Source organism: Thunnus albacares, chromosome 7 (genome assembly GCF_914725855.1).
Source record: "Thunnus albacares chromosome 7, fThuAlb1.1, whole genome shotgun sequence".
NCBI lineage: Eukaryota > Metazoa > Chordata > Actinopteri > Scombriformes > Scombridae > Thunnus > Thunnus albacares.
The window spans coordinates 3,243,387-3,264,780 of NC_058112.1; the positions used below are offsets into that span (position 1 = coordinate 3,243,387).

At 41.9% G+C, this 21,394-nt stretch overlaps 1 protein-coding gene across 1 annotated transcript; it reads left to right on the forward strand.

Moving 5' to 3' along the window:
* The first annotated feature begins 376 nt into the window (after positions 1-376).
* aars1 (alanyl-tRNA synthetase 1) lies at positions 377-21,394 on the forward strand. Its single transcript, XM_044356631.1, has 20 exons — positions 377-482; positions 3,993-4,150; positions 4,326-4,514; positions 5,180-5,325; positions 5,823-6,014; positions 8,360-8,504; positions 10,655-10,800; positions 10,923-11,031; positions 11,269-11,419; positions 12,875-12,999; positions 13,953-14,097; positions 14,200-14,378; positions 15,157-15,270; positions 15,383-15,589; positions 15,880-16,064; positions 18,371-18,479; positions 19,008-19,121; positions 19,205-19,411; positions 19,852-19,965; positions 20,065-21,394. Exons 2-20 carry the CDS (start codon positions 4,007-4,009, stop codon positions 20,242-20,244), a joined length of 2,901 nt encoding a protein of 966 aa, XP_044212566.1. The 5' UTR covers positions 377-482; positions 3,993-4,006; the 3' UTR covers positions 20,245-21,394.

Sequence of the window (21,394 nt, forward strand, 5' to 3'; positions counted from 1 at the left end):
TTTTTAAGGTCTTAATAGTCAAAATATATCATAACATCTTTAACAGACATTTTAAAATTATGTTTATGATAGAAATAATAACTACAATCTGAAACCAAAATGTGGCTATAAAGGTAAAATTGAAACAAACAACAACCCACTAGTGTAGAGTATGTTGTTTAGGATTTTTAAACGTGAAGCAGAAATGTGTATTAACACCATATAGATTGTATATGTACAGATTTGACACCACTGTCTTCACATTGCATCAGCCGAGCCACGGACGCGTGTAGCACTGATGTGGCGGGCTCGGCTAAGATTGATTGTGGAGTTGTCCAATAGAATTTGAGACTCGCCGACGTACCGGTGCGGCTGACCCAATGGGAAGCCGCAGTGGGAGTGCCACTGACTCTGAGCTTTCTTTCTGGCTGAGCAGTAGCGTGGGCTCGCGGCGGTGTGTTTGGGAGCAGTAACTGATTCATTCTACGAGAATAGCGATTTCTGTAAGTATTATCATTTTCCCAGCTGATGTTGAAATGAAATACCATTCAGCTAAGTAGCTTTTCTGTTAGAGTTGTGTGCTGAAATCGCTCTCTCTCTCTCAGGCTGGACATATTGAGGTTAGCCTGTTTAGCTAACATTTAGCTTGTCAAGCTAGTGCCTCAACCCAACGTAGCCGTTTACAATCAGCTGACAACCTCATAATGCAGTATACCGGTCTGTACAACCCATTCCAGAGGAGGGATTTTTGTCTGACATGACTGGCACTATTTTATGGCACTTATTCCTGTGAGCTTGTTTCCAGCGGAGGTGCAAAGGTGGCATGGGAAAACAGATGTTTAGTCATAGTAAGAAATGAAATTTAACTCTCTGTTGGACCTGCAGCAACCTCATCCTCCCAGTGGTAGAAATCCAGTGACAAAGCTAAGTTTTGATATGTTTGCAAGCAGACAAAGCACAGGGCTGCTCTACTACCTAACTGTGTGGACATTCACCATCCACCTGAGCTCTTTAACAGTGTAGTAATCATACAAATAATGTACCAAAATCCATATTGTCAGTTAGTGGATCCATTTTCTTCTCCCATGGATGTTCTTAGTGAGCTTTCATCTGCCTCACAATACACACTACTTGTTCAAACTGTCCATTCTTCTCAAAGACTGAAATTTCTATCCCATCACCCACTGTCTCTACTTATCTATGGTTGCCAACTGGGTTTGGTAGTCAGGATGGGGATGGTGGCTGTTTACCGTCTGCTTGCTGGCCCCAGAGAGCTGAAGGCAAAAGCTGTGTGGTTTCCTTTGCCAGCTAGTTTATGAACGAGTCCTCTGATGGGAATTCAAACTCTGCTGCCTTTTAATTATAGACCGCACACCAGCCTTTGTGATACTGTAGTTACGATGCTTTTTTGTAAGGCAAAAATATTTCAATATGAAATAATTGAATTGAAAGGCCTGCACCAGTATTTAAAGACTTTCATTGTGGCTTTATTAATCTCAAGTGACTCTTAAAAGTTTGTCACTTCACTACTTTTACAGTTTAATCTATATTTTATTTTTTATAATTGAGGGTTATTGGAGTTACAGTGGTCTTGTTCTTGTTAACTTGTGAGCAAAGATTTGGTTGTCTCTATCTAAAACTTGAATTGAAATTAGCTAAGGACAAGAGTTCAGTTTAACTTGAATTGTCATCAAATTAGGTTTAAATAATCTAGTTTAATTGTGCAGAGACTCTGTCATTAGATGTTGGGATTTAACTCAAGAAACTCAAGTGTGTGATTTCCATTTGTTGTTACACAAAACAATCTGTTACTAATTAAAAAGATTAGAGCTGCAACTAACAATTATCTTTGCCATCTTTTTAATTAATTGATTAGTTATTGGGTTTTAAAATATCAGACAATAATTTAAAATGTGCGTCACAGTTGTCCTGAAGCTCAAGGAAATGCCTTAAAATGACAAAGGTGTTAAATTTACAATATTATGAGCAGGAAAGCAGAAAATCCTCACATTAGGGAAACCAGAACCAGCTGTGTTTGGCATTTTAAATGATAAATGACTTAATATTATTAATTGATTATCACAATTGTTGTCAGTTCTGTTTCTGTCCATTGACTAGATCCCTGAATTGCAGGTACTTCATAGCAGCTGTAAGTGTTAAACACTACTGAAGCCCCACTGGACCAAACTATATCCTCTGTGGCAGGGATGGCTGCCTTCAATCCATTCAAGCCTTAAGGCTGTTGTTCAGATGCATTTTGGAATTAAAAAAAAGATGAGCACAAAGAACCCAAAAGCCAAATATATCATAAACTGAGTAATTCAGTGGTGAAATGAAAACTGTTGTCAGTTTGATATTAATGCCCTGCAGCAGAGGTTTTTCCTGCCTCACAGGATTCCTGAGCTGCTGTTGGTTTATGTGAAGAGCCAAAGGCCAATTTGTTGGAGGGAAATAACACAGTAGAAGATCTCTGCCAAGACAGCTTGTTAAGACATAAACGTAACAAAGGTGCATGTCCACCTTACAAAGGTGCATGTCCTAACAAGTTGTGGGAAAACGTTTCTGTTGTCTTTCACTGTTTTGTGACACGGTTTTATAGAGTGAATGATTAATTGGAAAAATAATCGACAGAAATGAATAATGTAAATAAATGCAAATTGCAGCTGTGAGTACAGTATATTGTGATAAATCGGTAGCACTTTACTTTAAACGCCCCCTATTTAGCATTAATAAGAAGTTTTACATTTACAAACAACTGAGGATGCGTATGCAGTTGCATTTCTAAAACTTTTTTTTGTATAGGCATCTGTCGACTCTGGCAAGCTAACATGACCCGTAGAATTCCAGTGAGAAACAGCAGCTAGTACCAGTGATAACACATGCAGTTAGCTCTGTCCCAAACCATCAACAGATGGTTAGTTAAAAGGACAGAAGCCTCATCATACAAGTAATGTGTAAAAAAAAAAAAAAGTAATGTTAGCAGGTACTGTATGAAATTCCTGCTGTTTGCCAACTGCGCAAGTTAAGAGAGGTACTGATACACTAGAGTGTAACCAGGGAAATCTTACTCACAAGAAACCATGTCAATACTGGATCTAATCAGCATGATTGATCAGCCACCCAATATCATGAATAGAGACTCTGCACACCTGTCAAACTGATCACCAAAGCATTGATCAAAGAGCCTGACAAACGTTTACACAATTCATTAAATAGCCATAAACAGTCTGTAACAGTGTGAGCTGCCTTGCATTAAAACAAGCCTTTCTTCCTCACCAGATTGTTATAAAAATATTCACCACAGTCCAGTATGTTGCAGCGTATGAAAATACAGAACTCTGATTTGATCAATGGAGCTATAGCTAACTCACACCAAACACTGGTCTCAGTTCATGTAATTGTTGAGAGTGTAGCTCAACTCCAATTAGTTGTTAGCAGTGTCACACTGGACTCATCATCCAGCCAGATTTGTCTACATACAGTCTGATCAAAACAAAAATAACAGCTGTATATGGACATGACAATCAAGTGCTAAACCTCTCTAGTCTCTTTTCTGCAGACACACCCTAACTGCCCAGTCAGCACTAGCTCAGTCCTGTCTGGACAGAAGTATCAGACGCAAATTTGGGCTGAAGTGCAGTGGGAACCCGTCTTGAGGTGTCTTCTGCCTGCAGGCCAATTTTCTTTTCTCCGTTTTTTTAACTGAGCGGGAAGAACTGGCTTTGAGCAGGTGCAGTCATAAACACTTCAGGAACTTAAACACAGAACAGGCACAATTGTTGCTTTTAGTAAAGGGAGTTTAAACATTTCAACACAAACACAAAAATTGAATCAGAGCATATTATTTGTTTCTGTGTTGCCTTATAACAGTGACATGTTGTCCCTGTGGAACAAAATCAGGGACCCAGAACAATTTAATTGGACATGCTGCTAAATTAAAAATGTCAGCTTGAGAGCTGCTTATTTAAACATGATCGATGGTTACAATATATTATTTTTGCATATTTTTTCAGAGAGCTGAATCAGAATGGACTCCACTTTGAGTGCAGCTCAAATTCGCGAGAAGTTCATCGACTTCTTCCGTCGCTATGAGCACCAGTACGTCCACTCGTCATCCACCATCCCCCTGGATGACCCCACGCTGCTTTTCGCCAACGCTGGCATGAACCAGGTAGCTATCCACACTTCTCCACGTCTTTCTCCAACGATCTGTGTCTCTCTCCCTCAGGCTGGCTCTTTCATACATACACACTGATGTATACCGTTTTGACTCAGTGCTGAAATGATAAGGCTCTTGTTGCAAACTCTCAGCACACAAATGTGCTTTTTGTACCTCTCCCTCCTAGTTCAAGCCCATCTTCCTCAACACCATCGATCCGTCCCACCCCATGGCCAGGCTGCGTCGTGCTGCCAACACCCAAAAATGTATCCGTGCAGGAGGTAAACACAACGACCTGGACGATGTGGGGAAAGATGTCTACCACCACACCTTCTTCGAGATGCTGGGGTCCTGGTCGTTCGGGGACTACTTTAAGGTATTAAATTGTCATCCCTTTCAGATGTGTCCATTTTTTTGTCATCTTATAATTATAATCCGACCAATGCGGATGTTTTCTAAATTACCTCAAAACTAGTTTGGCATCTCTGCACCATTTCTTGCTCATTATCAGCCAACATATACACAGAAACCAATATATAGAATACAGTATATAGCAGTAAGTTAATATCAACTGATACCCACCTGGCAGGTATGCTCTACTTACAGCTTTATCTTCTGGAGTGCTGCATTTAGATATTAAGGGTGATTCAGCTTTATACCGAATGATATGATTGATGCAGAAAACATGACAATGAGTGGTTTTGTGAGTTAAAACCTGGTTTAATGTAGCAAAAAGTTTTTTTCTGCCAACTTGATGAAGACTTTTACATGTGATGGTGAATTCAAAATATGATTTCTGGGGTCACAATTCAGCTCAAAATAATCCTGGATACACAACAAGCAGTAGGAGCCTGAAAATACTGGCCCTGAAATCTGCACATTTGTAGTCATGTCAAGTTCCTTTTTCCTAGGAAAGTATTAATTCTGGAAAGTGTTCACACACTATAATATTTTCTACTCTGTGTGTGTTTCCCACTGTCTAAACTTCTGTCTTGTTGTCCTCTTTGTCTCATCTCATTCTTCCGTCTGCTCATTCTGCAGCACCTGGCCTGTAAGATGGCCTTGGAGCTGCTGACCCAGGAGTTTGGCATCCCCATTGACCGCCTGTATGTCACTTACTTCGGAGGTCATGCTGACGCAGGCCTGGAGCCCGACCTGGAGTGCAAACAAATCTGGCTGGACCTAGGGTGAGTCTGGGAATGACATGTATTGGTGAACACGTCAGATGAAGGCATTTGCTGTCAGGCATCTTTCTGCAACTTTTGATAATAACTGCTACTTTGAATTATTTTTTTAATGCTTTTTTTTAATACAATTTTTAAATTTTATTAATCTTTCATTGCATCTTTATGAATGCTGAAAAACATCTACTGTTATCTGTCTGTGTTTTAAAGTAATTGTATAATGTTGTGTGATCATTCTTCATGGGAATTGCTAAAGCAGCTGCAACTAAGAGCGTGAAAGTCTACAAAATATAAATACAAGATATCAGAGGGTAAATATGAAGGTCATGTACTAAAATTAATTATTGAAGCACAGAACAAAAATATCATGTTTTGTTCAAGGACGCTTTCACACTTTTATTTCCACTTTGCACGTATGTCCTAATTTTCACAGAACTTCATTTTAACCTAATTAACTGAAGAATTTATTCAATTAGATAATCTCACTTTTTTTCTCTCAGGATGGAGGAGGCTCGCATCCTGCCAGGCAGTATGAAGGATAACTTCTGGGAGATGGGAGACACCGGTCCCTGCGGTCCCTGCAGTGAGATCCACTACGACCGTATCGGAGGGAGAGACGCCGCTCACCTGGTGAACATGGACGACCCCAACGTCCTGGAGATCTGGAACCTGGTGTTCATCCAGTTCAACAGGTAACAGGCTCAAACACACCAAAACTGATTACAGTATTTTAAAAGATTCAACTTCCTGACTGCACTGATCCTGATTGGTGCTTTGTCATCTCTCGTTCCCTGCAGAACAAAGGTCACAAATAATTTGGTTAATTTACTTTAATACCAAGCATAGACTGTATAAAAATATGGACGTAGTTACCGTGACGTCACCCGTTGGTTTCTGAAGAGCGGTTTTGAAGCTCAAAGTGAGCCACTCCGGCTGTCACCATCTTGGCAGTGCGTGACGCTGCCTAACTCCCAGCCAATCAAAAATGGACCAAGAGGTGGGCCGAATGGCTGAAACAAGCCACCTAGCGGCTGGTGGACCTGTCACTCAAAGCAGCCATGTCCCTCGTTATGCAGAACTTTACGGCTTAATAAAATTTAAACAAGTGAGTTATAAAAAAATTCACCCCCTGTACAGTTGTCATGAAAGGGGAAATTAGCTTTAAAGACCAAAACCGTTGTTTGTACCAGGCTGTAAACATGTTTATTTCTGCTGTAAAGTTGGACATTTTAACATGGAGGTCTATGGGGAATGACTTGCTTTTAGAGCTTATTATTTCTAGCTCCTGGGTTAAAACGGAGGCTCTGCCTTGTATTTAGCTGTTGTCACGGGGAATTGTCGTATCAGAGCTCCACTGATGATGACTTTACACTTCACTCAGAGTGAACATACTCAGAGTTGATTGAACTGACAGTTTGTCATCTCAGAGTTCAGGGTCAGTTTCAGTTTGTTAAACGTGTTTTGTGGAACAGGTCACAGCTTCCACACCAGCCCAAACAATCTGAACCAGAGTTCATTTAAACTCAACCAAATTGGTCAGGTGAGAGAGCTCCCTAACAACAACTTTTACTCTGGATTCTCTGATTGTACTGCTGCTGTGGTTGTGACTAAACATTAAGTGTTGATGTAAGTGTCCCTGCAGATAATTTGTTTTTTTTTTCTTGATTATTCTTTAGATATTTTTATTTCTGACAGTTAAGTCGACAAAATAAACTCACAACAGATACACAAATCACAAGCTTTGTGACAGCAACACACTAAACATAACCTGACCATAAATTAAAATGCATTCACTGGATCAGGTTTGAATATGGACACATCTATATCGTCATCTGTTTTATACTGAATCAAATGTACACACTCTGTCTATACAGCTCTTTACAGTTCTTTCCATTGATTGTGGACTCAAAAGAAATTGACTCGTAAACATGTTGTTTACAAGTGACCAGATTTAATAAAAATCCATCTTAACAATAACAATATTTAAATTGGAAAGACTTGAGGTAAATACAAGTAGATTTCTGCTGAAGAAATGTGATCATTAGGGTTAAGTAAACCTGGAGTCCACACTGAGCCAGTTAGATTTGTAAAAGCATCTTTTTGGCCCTGTTTACACCTGGCATTAACGTGTGTCTCGGGTGATCCGATCACTAGTGGACAGCTTTAAGTACATCTGTTCACACCTGGCATTTACATGCTTCTCCACATGCATCCTGACCACTTGTGATGGGATCTCACTTCCCCGCTCTATATGCAAATAAACATGGACATCATTTCTCTTTGCAAAGACCAAATTTGTTCTTTATGCGGCCCAGACCACCTCCGAATGTGGTCTGAGTGATCGGATCTCAATCCATCCTCATTGTGTCTCTCATTGGTGCGTTTACACCTGTATTTAGAGCTGTTGACTTGTAATCAGATCACCTGAGATGCATGTTAATGCCAGGTGTAAACAAGGTCATTTCAGCCCTCTGCTTTTTCAAAACAGCCTCCAGAGTGTGTACATCTTAAAATGCCGGTTTGGTGTTTCAGTGTGTATGTGGTAAACTGAGCGTTTGTGAAACAATGCTGTAAGCTGTTCAGTGAGGGTCGGGGCTGTGTGGGAAGAAAGTTAAGAAGACAACGTTGTCATTAACCTTGTTTTATACTGATTTTGTCAGGCTGTCCCGCTCCTAACCAGATGTTTGCTGTGATGTAGATTTGTTGTTCACAGACTGAAAAGAGGACAAAGAGATTTAGCCGGTTTAATGCTGTTTAGGTGTTTTACTGTGGGGCAGAGGTCTCTACTAAAACGACTTGAAACTCAAATGTGGACCCAAATTGTATGCACACAAAACGCTGTCTTAAAATGTAGATGTGTTAATGTATGTAGCCGTAGTCTTCATCTGGTTTCTTAAAAGGTTCCTTTAATTTGTGGATTTACATGACAGAGGATCCAGGACACAAATGTAGCAGGATGAAAAGGAGGAATCATTTCTCTTATCTACAAGTGGAATCATTGTTTTTTACTATTATTTTCCTTTTCCACCCTCCTTAGAGAGTCAGAGACGGAGCTGAAGCCGCTGCCTAAGAAGAGCATTGACACAGGGATGGGTCTGGAGCGCTTGGTGTCTGTACTACAGAACAAGATGTCCAACTATGACACCGACCTCTTCGTCCCATACTTTGAAGCCATTCAGAAGGTACAGAAAGACCCACAATGCAGAACTTTGCAGGTCTAATAATGTTACACATCTGTATACTTGTTTAAAGCAATGCAGTGTTTCCTCATTACTGGAAGTTAGCATTGTGATTGAAGAACTGAAATTAAAATCTAGTATATTGAAAAATGCTGTATTCATAGTTGACTTTAAAGAGGTCATATTATGCCCTTTTCACAGTTTTTCCCAGTATTTTCATTTTCATGGTCTATTTACAAACATTTGCATGTTTTTATGGTTACAAAGCACTTAGTTACAGCTGTACAAGCCACGGGTGCAGCCCCTCTGTGTCACTCTGCCTGAAATGGGCTGTTCTCCTCTGATTGGCTGACTATTTTCTGAGTGGCGCACACCCAGGCCAACCACAGGTAACTGGTGTTAGCCCACTGTAGCTGCTGTAGGTAAGACCTGAGGGGTGTACTACAAAGCGAGATTAGTGGATTAGTGAAGTATGTTGAGCCTAAAGCCAGGGTTCTCTTTTAACCTGGCTATATCACCATGGTAACTTATACTGTGAACTTAACCTGGTCCGGAGCAGGTTATGTTCCGAGTTTCGGCTTAAATCAGCAATAAAAAGCGCCGTCCTTTCACTAACCACCTGATTTCCTGCAAAGTCCGTTTAACACTGCTGCTACTGCAGCTATTAGAACACTGATTAGTCTTTTACCATACTTGCCATTGATTTGATATGTCATATTGTAAATTTGTAATGGTGCAAGAGCTTAGGGTTACTTGTGGGATGGGATTTTGTTACAATATATCAAACTGTATTTCAAATTGTAAAAAAAACCAAAAAACTAATGAAAAAAGACTTTGAACAAAAAAAGATGAATCTATCGGTATTTATCACAGATAATATTCAATCTATAATATTAGTTTCACTTTGATGTGGCCAGAATCTAAAGTGATTTCCACTTATCCTTCATTATGGGACAGAGTCAGACCTGAATGCACTTCTTGAGTATAATGTTTCAATCTGCTGCATCATGTTTAAAGTTTAAGAGCTTTGGATGTGGGAGGCACAGAGATTGCATTGAGTGGTAAAATATGATATTTCCACTCAATGCATATATAATGCATATATTTTATGATCTTAATACATTTATGAATTCGTTTTTTAATTAACAAATTTACATAAGCAATTTTCTGCCAGCATTCCTCTCTTATTTGCAGGGACAGTGTTGCTTTTTGCTGTGATAATGTATTTATATTCCTCATAGCTCTCCGTTATAATGATCTGTTCCTCCTGACTGAAGGAGGCGACACGCGATCGGTCCATTTTGTGCGGAAAAGAGTCAAATGACGCACCAAACGCCCCTTTTATGGGGACACACACATAGCCTGAAGCAGAAAGCCTGAGTTAACAAAGAAAGTTCATATCCACCGTCGTGATACCACTTGTCTCTGATGGCGAGTTTAGGGTTTGTCGAGCCAGCTCACACAAAGAAAGCCTGCGTATGTTGAACTTGCTTCATAGTGCACCCCTCAGGGCTCTGGGTAAAACTCACCAGTAAATTGTGATGGCCACCGCTGAGGATAATGTTATCAAACCTCTGGAAGGCTGTGCAATGACTAATTTGCTTCCTGACATCCAACAACTGCGCAGTCTTTCCCCTGCGACTGTGTGTGTGTGTGTGTGTGTGTGTGAAAGAGCCCCGCCCTCAGTGAAACACAGATCAGAGGAGAGAAGAGAAACTAGCGAGACTGTAAATGACAGCAAAACGCTGTAGAGACTCTCACACTGAGCTGAGATGAAATGAGTGCACATAAATGAGGTAAATAAAGATATTTTGTTAGTTTCAGGAGGGGTGGGGGGGTCCTGTAGGAGGCCCTCCAAGGCAATGGTAGAGGAAGTGCTGAACGTATAGTTGTGACATCACAACCTTACAGAAGTCCAAACAGCTTGTTTAACGGCACTGTTTCTGAATATGTGGACTGAGTTGTTTGATACTGTCACAGTATTTATAAAGCACCTAGACCTGCTTTATAATCAAAACAGAAATGGAGATCTCAGTTAGCATAATAGTGACGACTTTAATGTGACGACAGCATGCCTCTGATCCCCTCCTGAGGTGATTAAAGAAACATGGTTACCTGATACACACTGAAGACGTAACTTGTGTTTGTTTCAGGGTACTGGTGCTCGGCCTTACACCGGTAAAGTAGGCGCTGAGGATGCTGACGGTATCGACATGGCCTACCGTGTGCTGGCCGACCACGCCCGCACCATCACCATCGCTCTATCAGACGGCGGTCGGCCCGACAACACAGGAAGAGGGTGAGAAATTCCCACAAACGTACTTATGTTACACAGAGTTTCACTACAGACAAATGATGCGATGTGGCTGCTCTTCTTATTTCTGTTGTTCTTATGGTTATATGGTTTTCCATCATGTTTAGCTACGTGTTGAGGAGGATCCTGCGTCGTGCTGTACGTTATTCCCATGAGAAGCTGGGAGCTCAGAAAGGTTTCTTTGCCTCTCTGGTGGACGTGGTGGTCGAATCCCTGGTGAGATTTTTTTTTCTTCACCTGCCTTGTTTTCTTTAATTCAGTGTTAAAAAAATGAATATCATAGCTTTCTATCACTATTTAACGCAAAAGTAATTTGTCACATCCAGTTCAGGACGAATCCTTTAAATAGTGACTGCTGCATCTCTTTCTTTTGCTACCTTTCACCTGTTCATCTCATCTTTCTGCCTCTTCTCTCTCTCTTTGATCCCATCATCTGTCACTATCATTCTTCAGGGTAATGCATTCCCAGAGTTGAAGAAAGACCCTGACATGGTGAAGGACATTATTAACGAGGAGGAGATGCAGTTCCTCAAAACCCTCAGCAGGGGACGCCGTATCCTCGATAGGAAGATCATGAGTCTGGGAGACTGCAAGACCATCCCAGGTGAGACGCTGAATAATTACTGCATTAGTATTGCATTACTACTAGTATGTGTACGCATTACATGACCTCTACTCTTGAAGGGTTAAAAACTGCTTCAAATATCTGCTGATATTACTCTTTATCTTCCTGAACAGTTTCAGAACATCAGTCATCCTGTTTTATTGTTTCTCTCTCTCTCTTTCATCATTCTTACCACCTCTGTTACTTTTCTCTCTTTCTTCTGTTTTCTTTATCACTCCCTCCCTCTTTCATTGCTGTTTTTTTTGTTTCCTCTTCTAATCCAGTCAGAATGTGTTTGTTGGCATTATGAATTGGTCTCATTCATCATTCTGTCTGACCTTCACGCATGATGTGTCAGATCTTTCTCATTCAATATTTAAAAGTACTCCACTAAGACTGCAATTAGAAAAGCTAATATCCTAATAAGCAATCGTTCACGGCGTAAACGTGTAAAATCATGTGTAAATTGATGCACATCCAGCTCTCCTTGTGAGCCTTCCTCCAGGGTCATCAGTGTATTGGATTCCTTTGACAGATAACTGTCTACCTCAGACTTTTTAATTACTTATTCTTTATCCCAAGGGGGGGGGATACAGCATCACTTGTGCACTCAAGTAAAATGAGAGGCTAACAGTGTCCTTGCAAAGTGCATTTGCATTGTTGGAAAAACAAAAACAGCACAGACCTGGGAGCTGTTCCACTTTAACAAACTCTGAACCCAGAGCTGACTAACCCTGAGATGGGAGTATAGTCACTGAAATATGGTTAAAACTGATTATATGCAGCCTTTTTAAATTACATTTAGTCCATTTTTCATCATGTTTTCAGCTGTACAACAATCCTGCTCAGTGAGAAATATTAACATCATCTCCTGTATGTTATGAGAAATATGAGCTTATTCATCGATCAACGTCTGACGGGCCTGGAGTCTCTTTTTGTCTCAACAGAGATTACTGATGTAATGTGCAATAAAATATTTCAGCACGGCACAATCTGACAGCCGTCAGCGTTATAAAAAAAACCTCCATTCACTAAAAACATAAGAAAGAAAAAAAAAATGTTTTTCTTCTGAGCTGAGGATGAATCTGTTCTGTGTAATATTTGAATGTGAGGGTAACATTTGCAAACATAGTTCTCGGGTAACTAACTAATCTTCCTCTCTCGGCAAAATTTCTGCACATTTATGAGCTTTGATATCAAGTGAATCAATGAAATGAAACGGTGTGTCTGCTAGTTCCCTCCGGCTCAGCAGCAGGGAGGAGACAGAGAGAATTTAAGGCTTTCTTGATGAAAAGCTGCCAGCGAGCAGCTTCAGAGTTAAGTCACCACAGTAACTGACCCACAGTTAAAATCATCTTGGTTTCTCAAACTGGAAACTTGAGCATCTTGCTGTAGACAGACGTCTCTCCTGTATATCAAGTAGCTTTTTTTTTTTTCTCCTCTCTGTACGTCCAGGTGACACAGCATGGCTGTTATACGACACATACGGCTTCCCTTTGGACTTGACCTCCCTCATCGCAGAGGAGAAAGGCATGGGGGTGGACATGGCCGCCTTCGAAGAGGAGAAGAAGGCAGCACAGGTAAGGAGATGGAAGGAAGGGTGGAGGGCACAGAGCGTGAATTGAGAACATGGACTTGGCCTTCACTGTTCTGTTTGGGGAAACCTCAGCGAACAGTGTTTGTGTTCTCTCTTGTGGTTGCACTATTCTGCCTTGTGTCAGCGTTCTTCATTATTGCACCGCAAGACAGAATCAGCAGCCATGCACCTGCTGTTTAAATAAAGCCTAATTTACTTTTAAGGCTTTTACTAATCCCTTCTTGTTTGATTTTGCAAAAAAAATTGATTTCTTTTCTGGTATATTGCAACTTCAGACTGCTTTCAAACTTCAGTCCACCTTGTCTCAGTGAGCTTAATATACGTGTACATACTGGCACTGCAGTTCTGCTCCCTGCCTGATGGGTGAGTTCCTAAATGGCGGGGAACAGCAGACACACTGTGCCTCTTTATGTACTCAGTTACCAGTTTATTAGATGCACCTGTACAATCTAAGGAAATCCAACTCAGTAGCCTTGCAGTAAATCTTTTATGAGGTTTATACTGTTTGGAATTCAACAAGAAAGATGGGATGAAACAAAAAAACAAACAAACTCAACAGTACATGTGTTCTCACAAGTGTCATTACACGAGTGAGAGAGATCAAGCTTCTGTGAAAATACACACAGTTTTATTAAAAGTGCATGTTGGCTGCAGTATCGTCGCCTTGTTTGCATTTCAGGAAACAAAACCGATGAAAGGAGGGGAAAAAAAATGCACATTTTAGCTGCAGACCAGTCATTCAGTCTGGAGGAAGCAGCTCATTTCTAGTGTTGTTTATTAGATACAGACAGGTTTAGACTTACAATGACAGAGATATGAAGGCTTTAATTACCCAATTTATAAAATAGGTCAACAAAACCATGATGTTCTTTGGTTATAAGTAATAGTTTGTGCTATAACATGATAACACCTTTGTGTGTGTGTTTGTGCATGTAGTTAAAGTCCCAGGGTAAGGGTGCAGGAGACGAGGACCACATCATGTTAGACATCTACGCCATCGAGGAGCTGAGAAACAAGCAGATACCCGCCACAGATGACTCCCCCAAATACAAATACAGCTCAGACGACAACGGCAGCTACGGTACAAACTCTCTAAATACAAACACGGTTCAGTGGGGACGGGGCTGTATTTTCAGGACATCCACGCGCTGACTCTCTCTCTCATCCTGTTTTGTGCGTCCAGAGTTTCAGCAGGCCTCAGCCACGGTGCTGGCTCTGCGCCGCGACCGCGCCTTCTGCGACGAAGTGACTACGGGTCAGGAGTGCGGCATGCTGCTGGACCAGACGTCTTTCTACGCTGAGCAGGGAGGACAGACGTTCGACGAGGGTTACATCCTTCGAGAGGATGACAGCGCAGAGGATGTAAGTGCGCCAAAAATACACCAAATGAGCTCCGCTTATGTAGTTTCAGAGTGTTTTTGTAAAAACATCTTGGTCTGAGGTTCACGTGCAGCATTCAGGTAAAAACCCCTTAATATCATCAGGTCAGAGCTACAGTTTTAAAAAGAAAAAGCTAAAATGAAATCACCTCTCTACTTGGAGAGATGTATCTTAAAAGCTGAATCTCAGTCACTCTTCAACATTTTGTCTAAATAGGACAGGTGGGTCTGTCTGCTAGAAAACATGCCTGCAAGCAAAAAGACTTCTGCTAGGCCACAAAGGCTGCCAAATGAAATATCACCATTCTGACAGGAGAACAGATGAAAGATAATAAACTGTTCTCGTCTCTGTCTCATGAGCGAGGACCAGAAAAATCATAAAAACACAAGTGATTTTCAGACCATCTGCCTCAAAAGATCCATTCAAAGTCAGTACTCTCCGTTGTCTTTGATATGTATATTTTTGATGCAGAGATGCAAAGAAAACCTGTCTGACCTAATGAGTCTATATGTTCTCCTCCGTATCTGTTCTTAAAACACTTCAAACACTTGAAAGCCTGAGTTTTAGAAGCATATATTTATTCTCCAAATGCTCAAACAAAAAAATACACACACAAAGCACCAACCAACTTTCTAACGAAACTCATGGGATTGAAAGTTTTTCGTCTGTTTCCTTTTTTTTTTTTTTTTCCAGCAGAACAAAAACATGTCTAACCACAATGTATCTCTCTCTTTGTCTTTCTCCCTTTCTTTCTTTACAGCGGATGGAGTTCACGGTGAAGAACACTCAGGTGAGAGGAGGTTACGTCCTCCACGTGGGGACTGTCTACGGGACGCTGAAGGTCGGAGACCGTGTCACCTTGCATGTAGATGAGGTGAGAACATACACAGGGTTTGAAATCAAAGTAAAGAATATATCCAGCCTCAGGAACATGGGTGAAAAAGATGACATTGGATAATTCAAAGCGCCCGTGCTCCTCTCCTCAGGCTCGTCGTAGGCCCATCATGAGCAACCACACGGCAACGCACATCCTCAACTTCGCCCTGCGGGGGGTTCTGGGAGAGGCGGACCAGAGGGGCTCCCTGGTTGCTCCCGACCGTCTGCGCTTTGACTTCACCGCTAAAGGCGCCCTGAGCACGGGGGAGGTCCGGCGCACTGAGGAGATCGCTTGTGCCATGATAAGAGACGCCAAGGTGAGGGGGGGGAATAGATGTCTGACGTTGCAGAAATAGTTGTGTTTGGATACTTACTCTGAATGATTCTGATGTAGCTGCAGATTGTAGCTCAACTGTTAACTCTAAAAGTAAATGTTTAGTGTCTCCTGCTAAAGAGAGAGAGAAGAGTTTGTACAAATCTTCCATGTTTCATATGGAATGAGCTTTTCTTTGCCATAACGTGTGATTTTTTTTTTTTAATATGAATATCAACTCCATATAAACCAGCAGTTGATAACACTTTCCCTCTTGTACTTTGCTCTCTCCAGCCAGTGTACGCTATGGAAGCCCCCCTCGCAGAAGCCAAGGCCATTCAGGGTCTGCGTGCCGTGTTCGACGAGACCTACCCCGACCCTGTCCGAGTGGTGTCTATCGGTATCCCTGTTCAGGACCTGCTGGACGACCCCAACAGCGCCGCCGGTTCTCTCACCTCCATCGAGTTTTGCGGTGGAACGTGAGTATTTGTGTTTTACTTTTTGAAAGGAGCTAGGAACCAGCGTGTCACAGTGCACATATAGTCACAACCTTAGTTCACTTTACTTCATTATGTTTGTGCTGAAAAATAAAATGCTGACAACAAAGCTAATGGTCTGTTCACACCAAACACCGAGCATATTTTCACCTTGTGTTACTCGACCGTGGGATCATTTGTGTTTATTTGCCTCAAACAGCCAGAATACATTACTGTACATTAGCCGTAAGCTAGTGAGCAGCAGCAGGCACCGACTGTGTGTGTGTGTGTGTGTGTGTGTGTGTGTGTGTGTGTGTGTGTGTGTGTGTGTTTATGTTCAGTTGAGCCTCTGACTGAAACTCACCAGGGACTCTGTTACTTTCCTCCAGTCTTTCTACTTTTTCCCTTCTCCTCTCCTCTCTGTACAATTCTCCTCCAGTCAGCAGTCAACATGGACAAAAAGAGACTAATTCCACTATAACACCCAACAGTGGAGGTTGGCACCTCTGTGGCTTGCTGCTACAGACAGGTAGAGAAGCCAGAGTGAAGATAAATCCACTTTTTAAATCCCAAAAGTTTTAAAAAATAAATGCTGAGCTCTCCTCCCCCCCTTCTGATAAAGGGCTCTGGATCAGAGCAGAATCCAGTGTGACTCTGGATGTCACGCTGACTCTGCTCCCAGCTCTCTGACGCTCAGACCAACCGTTCTGTCCCTCCGGTCCTGCACACACAACACTCTGCACAACTTACACCATATTCATATCACATCATTTGCATCACCCGGATATGAATTCATGTCTATTTGCATTGACTTTTTATATGTAATTGCGCCGCATGAAAATGTAGCTTTGTGTCTCAGATCTCTGTGATATTTGAAGTTGAGGCTTTCTAATAATGCTGACAGTGAGCTGAGCTTCATCACCCTGCTATACTGACTATTACTCCACCAACCGTCATCATGAGGCTGTCAAGCTAAGTGATAAACAAGAGAATATTGGCTATTAAAATAATAATTGTATAAAATAAGTAGAGGACTTGATATGTGTGACTGGGCTTGTTATTGGAAAAGGTTTAAATTGACTTGCGCTACATTCTTTGCAGTGTGGCTGCTACACATGCGGAACATATAGAACATGATATCATTAAAGGGGAAATTATGTCATTCTGTCCAAGTGGTTTCTGCTGCACAGCTACAAGACTAAATGCACTAACTACATATTGGCTCAAAACTGAGTGAAGACTGAAGGGTTTTTTTAGCATAAAAAAATGTTTCCATAAAAAAGCTAAAGGAGAGAGCTAACTATATCAAGTGATAGTTAGCTAGTGAGATAGATGGAAAAGAAAGATTAACCGATATCTTGTTAATTCAGTTAGTTATACCACATTAATAAATGAGGGCGTACTCATAATGGAGAAATCAACTCCTGCTTAATTAAAAAATCATTTATTATATTAATTTCAATAAAAATATGAATGACAGACATTTATTTATTTGTTTTCCCAGAATGGAGGAGATGATTTTATAAGTAGATACTGTTTGTCAGGCTGGAGAACCTGTTAGCACTTTAACGGCCAGTTTCACCGTTCCATCCGGAGTGTTGCCGTTAATTACTGTGTATGTTTTTCCCGCCGGGATCAAGTGAGAAACATAACGCGTGAACTCCGAGTATTAAGAGTCGTCTCTGAAGAAAAGTCTGCATCTGCATGAAGCCGGCAGCGGCAGACCTGCCCAGTGGTGCTGTGTAAAGTGGAAACGATTAATTGGATTTGCGGTTCTTTTACGGTGAGCCGCTGTGCAGAAGAGGGCCTGGAACATTTTTGTAGAGCTCAATCCAGCGATTAGACTTGCTCCGCTGACTTTTACAGTGTCTGCTCCTGGCAGTAAAATTCACCTGAATACCAAGACGTCCCCGCTCTTACTGCAATGATAGCGAGGCTTTCATTTCATTTCATTTGATTACTGTTGGCACTCAAAACGATTCCCAAGTTATATTTGATGTGTGTGTGTGTGTGTGTGCCTGAAAACAACCCTGCATGCTCAGAGCTGGTTTTGATTCAACCACTAGGAGATCCATTTGCATGAAGCTCGTACCGCTTCAGGTTTTTAAAAATATTCCACTTTAGTAAACTGTTGTGCATTCTGATGTTGTCTTTTGATGTTGTTTAATCTGCAGCCACTTCAAAGAACCCCTTGTTCCCCGCTGCTGCCGTTTTGTAATGTTTTCTCTGCTCCGCTCCTGTTCCTCCTTCTCCTCCTCGTCTGCCTCCCGCAGTCGTGTAACGCTGCTGTCGCTTTCTCTTATCCGCAGCCATCTGCGGAACTCCGGTCACGCCGCTCCGTTTGTCATCGTCTCAGAGGAGGCCATCGCTAAGGGCATCCGCCGCATTGTTGCTGTGACAGGAACAGAGGCCCAGAAGGTCAGGACACACACACACACCCACCAACACACACACACTGAAGCACTCTCTTCCAGCTTATTCTCATATACTCACATCCACCCACACTCATTTGTCTCGGCCCCAAAATTAAATGATTACTTGGTTGGTTGTTGATGGTCACAATTATTTTTCTTGCCACTCATAACAGAAGAAGCGGACTAATTAAAATGAGTCTCAGACTAGAGGACTGCATGTCTTATTTGAGTCCCTGGAGAGAAAAAGTTCCCCGCTGATGAAAGTTTAATGAAGCTTGTTTTTGACTTGTGATGAACTCAGAGCTGGAAAGGAGCATTTAGCATTTTTCCCCCCTCTCTCTTCAGGCCCGAGGACAAATTAATCTTTACTATTTTTAAACTACAGTTGCAGTTTGATCCTCTTCTTCATCTTTTTTGCCTTCTGCCATCCACCACTCTGCTCCTTTTTCATTCCTTCACATCTCCTCCTCCTGTTTTTCTCTTTTCTCTACACTTGTCTCACTCATGCTTCTGTGTGTCTTGCGTTCATCAGGCCCAGAGGAAAGCCGACGCACTGCACCAGTCTCTGTCCTCCCTGGGAGACAAGGTGAAGCAGCAGACGGCCCCGAACAAGGATGTACAGAAAGAGATCGCTGACATGACGGAGGTAGGTGTGTGTGTGTGTGTTTCTGTGCGAGACAAACCTCTAAACTCTGTGCTGTGTTATCAACATATCTGTCTTCTATGCAGTCGATAGGCACAGCAGTGATCTCCCAGTGGCAGAAGGATGAGATGAGGGAAACCCTGAAGGGTCTGAAGAAGACCATGGACGACCTGGACCGCAACTATAAAGCTGACATCCAAAAGAGAGTCCTGGAGAAGACCAAGGAGGTGATTGAAAGCAACCGGAACCAACCGCTGTTAGTAATGGAGATGGAGACGGGAGCCTCAGCAAAGGTGAGAGACACTTCAATCTCCCACCTTAAATGTATTGAATATATTGATGAACTGTTAGCCCAAAAGAAATCCATACCCTTATAAAAGAAGACCCAGCATAGATATACAGGAGTCAATCTATAATCCAAACCCTGAGACTTGATCAGCATCCTGCAGAAATCTAAATGAAAAGTGCAAACAGTATTTTAAAATTCAGTTTATCACTGCAGTATTGCTCATTTTCTCCGGCAGTCTCACAGCTTATCTCGTTGTGTTATTGCCACGGGACCAACTCAGCTCTGTGGCCCGTTTAGTTCTGACCTTGAGACATCAATAGTGCTGATTAGGAGGATTTTCTTTCTTTCTTTCTTTCTTTCTTTCTTCCCTCCTTGTTTCTACTCATCCTCTCTCTCTCTCTTCTCTTCTTTCATCATCATCTCCTCTCCCTCCGTCTCTCCCAGGCTCTGAACGAGTCACTGAAGCTGCTGAAGTCCAACTCTCCTCAGACCGCTGCGATGCTCTTCACCGTAGACCCCGACGCTGGAAAGATCACCTGCCTGTGTCAAGTCCCGCAGGTAACGTAACCAGATCATTCATAAATCCAGCGTCCTCAGTGTCTGCAACAGATCTAAGCTTAACCCACTCCTCCTCCTCCTCCTCCTCCTCCTCTCCAGGATGTGGCTAAACGCGGACTGAAGGCCAGCGAGTGGGTTCAGAAGCTGTGCCCCCTGCTGGACGGAAAAGGAGGCGGCAAGGACATGTCAGCCCAGGCCACGGGCAGGAACACTCAGTGCCTGCAGGACGCGCTACAGATGGCTAACGAGTTCGCACGACTCAAACTGGGAGAGAATTGAGAGAAGGAAAAAAGTAGTCAGTGCGGGAGGTGGAAAGAGGAGGTGGCGATGAGGTTGGAAACGTGAAAGAGGGATTAAAGTAGATATGACAGGGATGAAAGATGGAGAGCAGGAGACGGTTGAGGAGTCCTGAGCTTTAACTCAGGTGCCTCAAATTTCAGGAGAGTTTGAAATCATCCTCTTTCATCCCCCCTCATTTCATCTCCTCTTTTCTTCTCCCTTTGGGTCAGAAAACATTAGAAATCAAACAAAACTCCTGAGTTTCTCACTCCCGCCATGTTGACAGACGACCACTGACAGTCAGCCAGCAGTAAATGAGCCACTCATTTTTATTGCAAGTAGGTTTTTTTTCTGACTTACTCCAGTAAAATGCATCTCTGTGGAAGTTAAACCTACTTGAATATAAATATATATAAATATATATATATATATGAGAAGATTCTCTCATGCAGTTAACTGAAAGAGGACATCACAGCCAGGGCAGTTGATTTGAGGAATTCATTCATTATTGCATGCTTGTCTACAGAGGAGAGAAAAGGGATGATGTACTTTTGATAGATTTTGCCTCGTACAAGAGCTCAGATGAAGCAAAAAAAAAAAAAGTGGTTTGCACTTCAAACTCTGAGTTTGTTTCATGTCGCTGTGTCCCGGCTCATTTAGAAACAACCACTAGATCACTCTCTCCTCTCCGCTTGTTCAGGGCTTAATTCGGACTGATGAGAGATTTTAGAGGAAAAGTCAGAAATCATCCCAGCTCTTACATGATTCAGTATGTTCTTTATGTTACCTGAACCTGAACCCTTTTTGATCTGAGCAGTGGCACCGTCCCATCTGTGTGAGGGGAAAAAAACGCCCTGAGTTTGCTCCTGTGATTGGTTGGACTGACATTGTAGCTGTATCATAGTCTTGCGTTTTCAAATAAAAAGCCATTATCTGTAATAAGTCAGCAGGTTTAATTTTAGTAAATAAATAATTAATTGTATAAAATGGTCATGCACATGTCCAATAATCCGTCTGTGTAACTTAATTTCCCTGACATTTAATATCGATTCAACACACAGAATGTTGAAAATGTCTTTAATCATGGAAGCTGCTTCCTGTCAGAGAAATGTCACACTATGGTTATGGAATAAATACTACTGGTAAATGC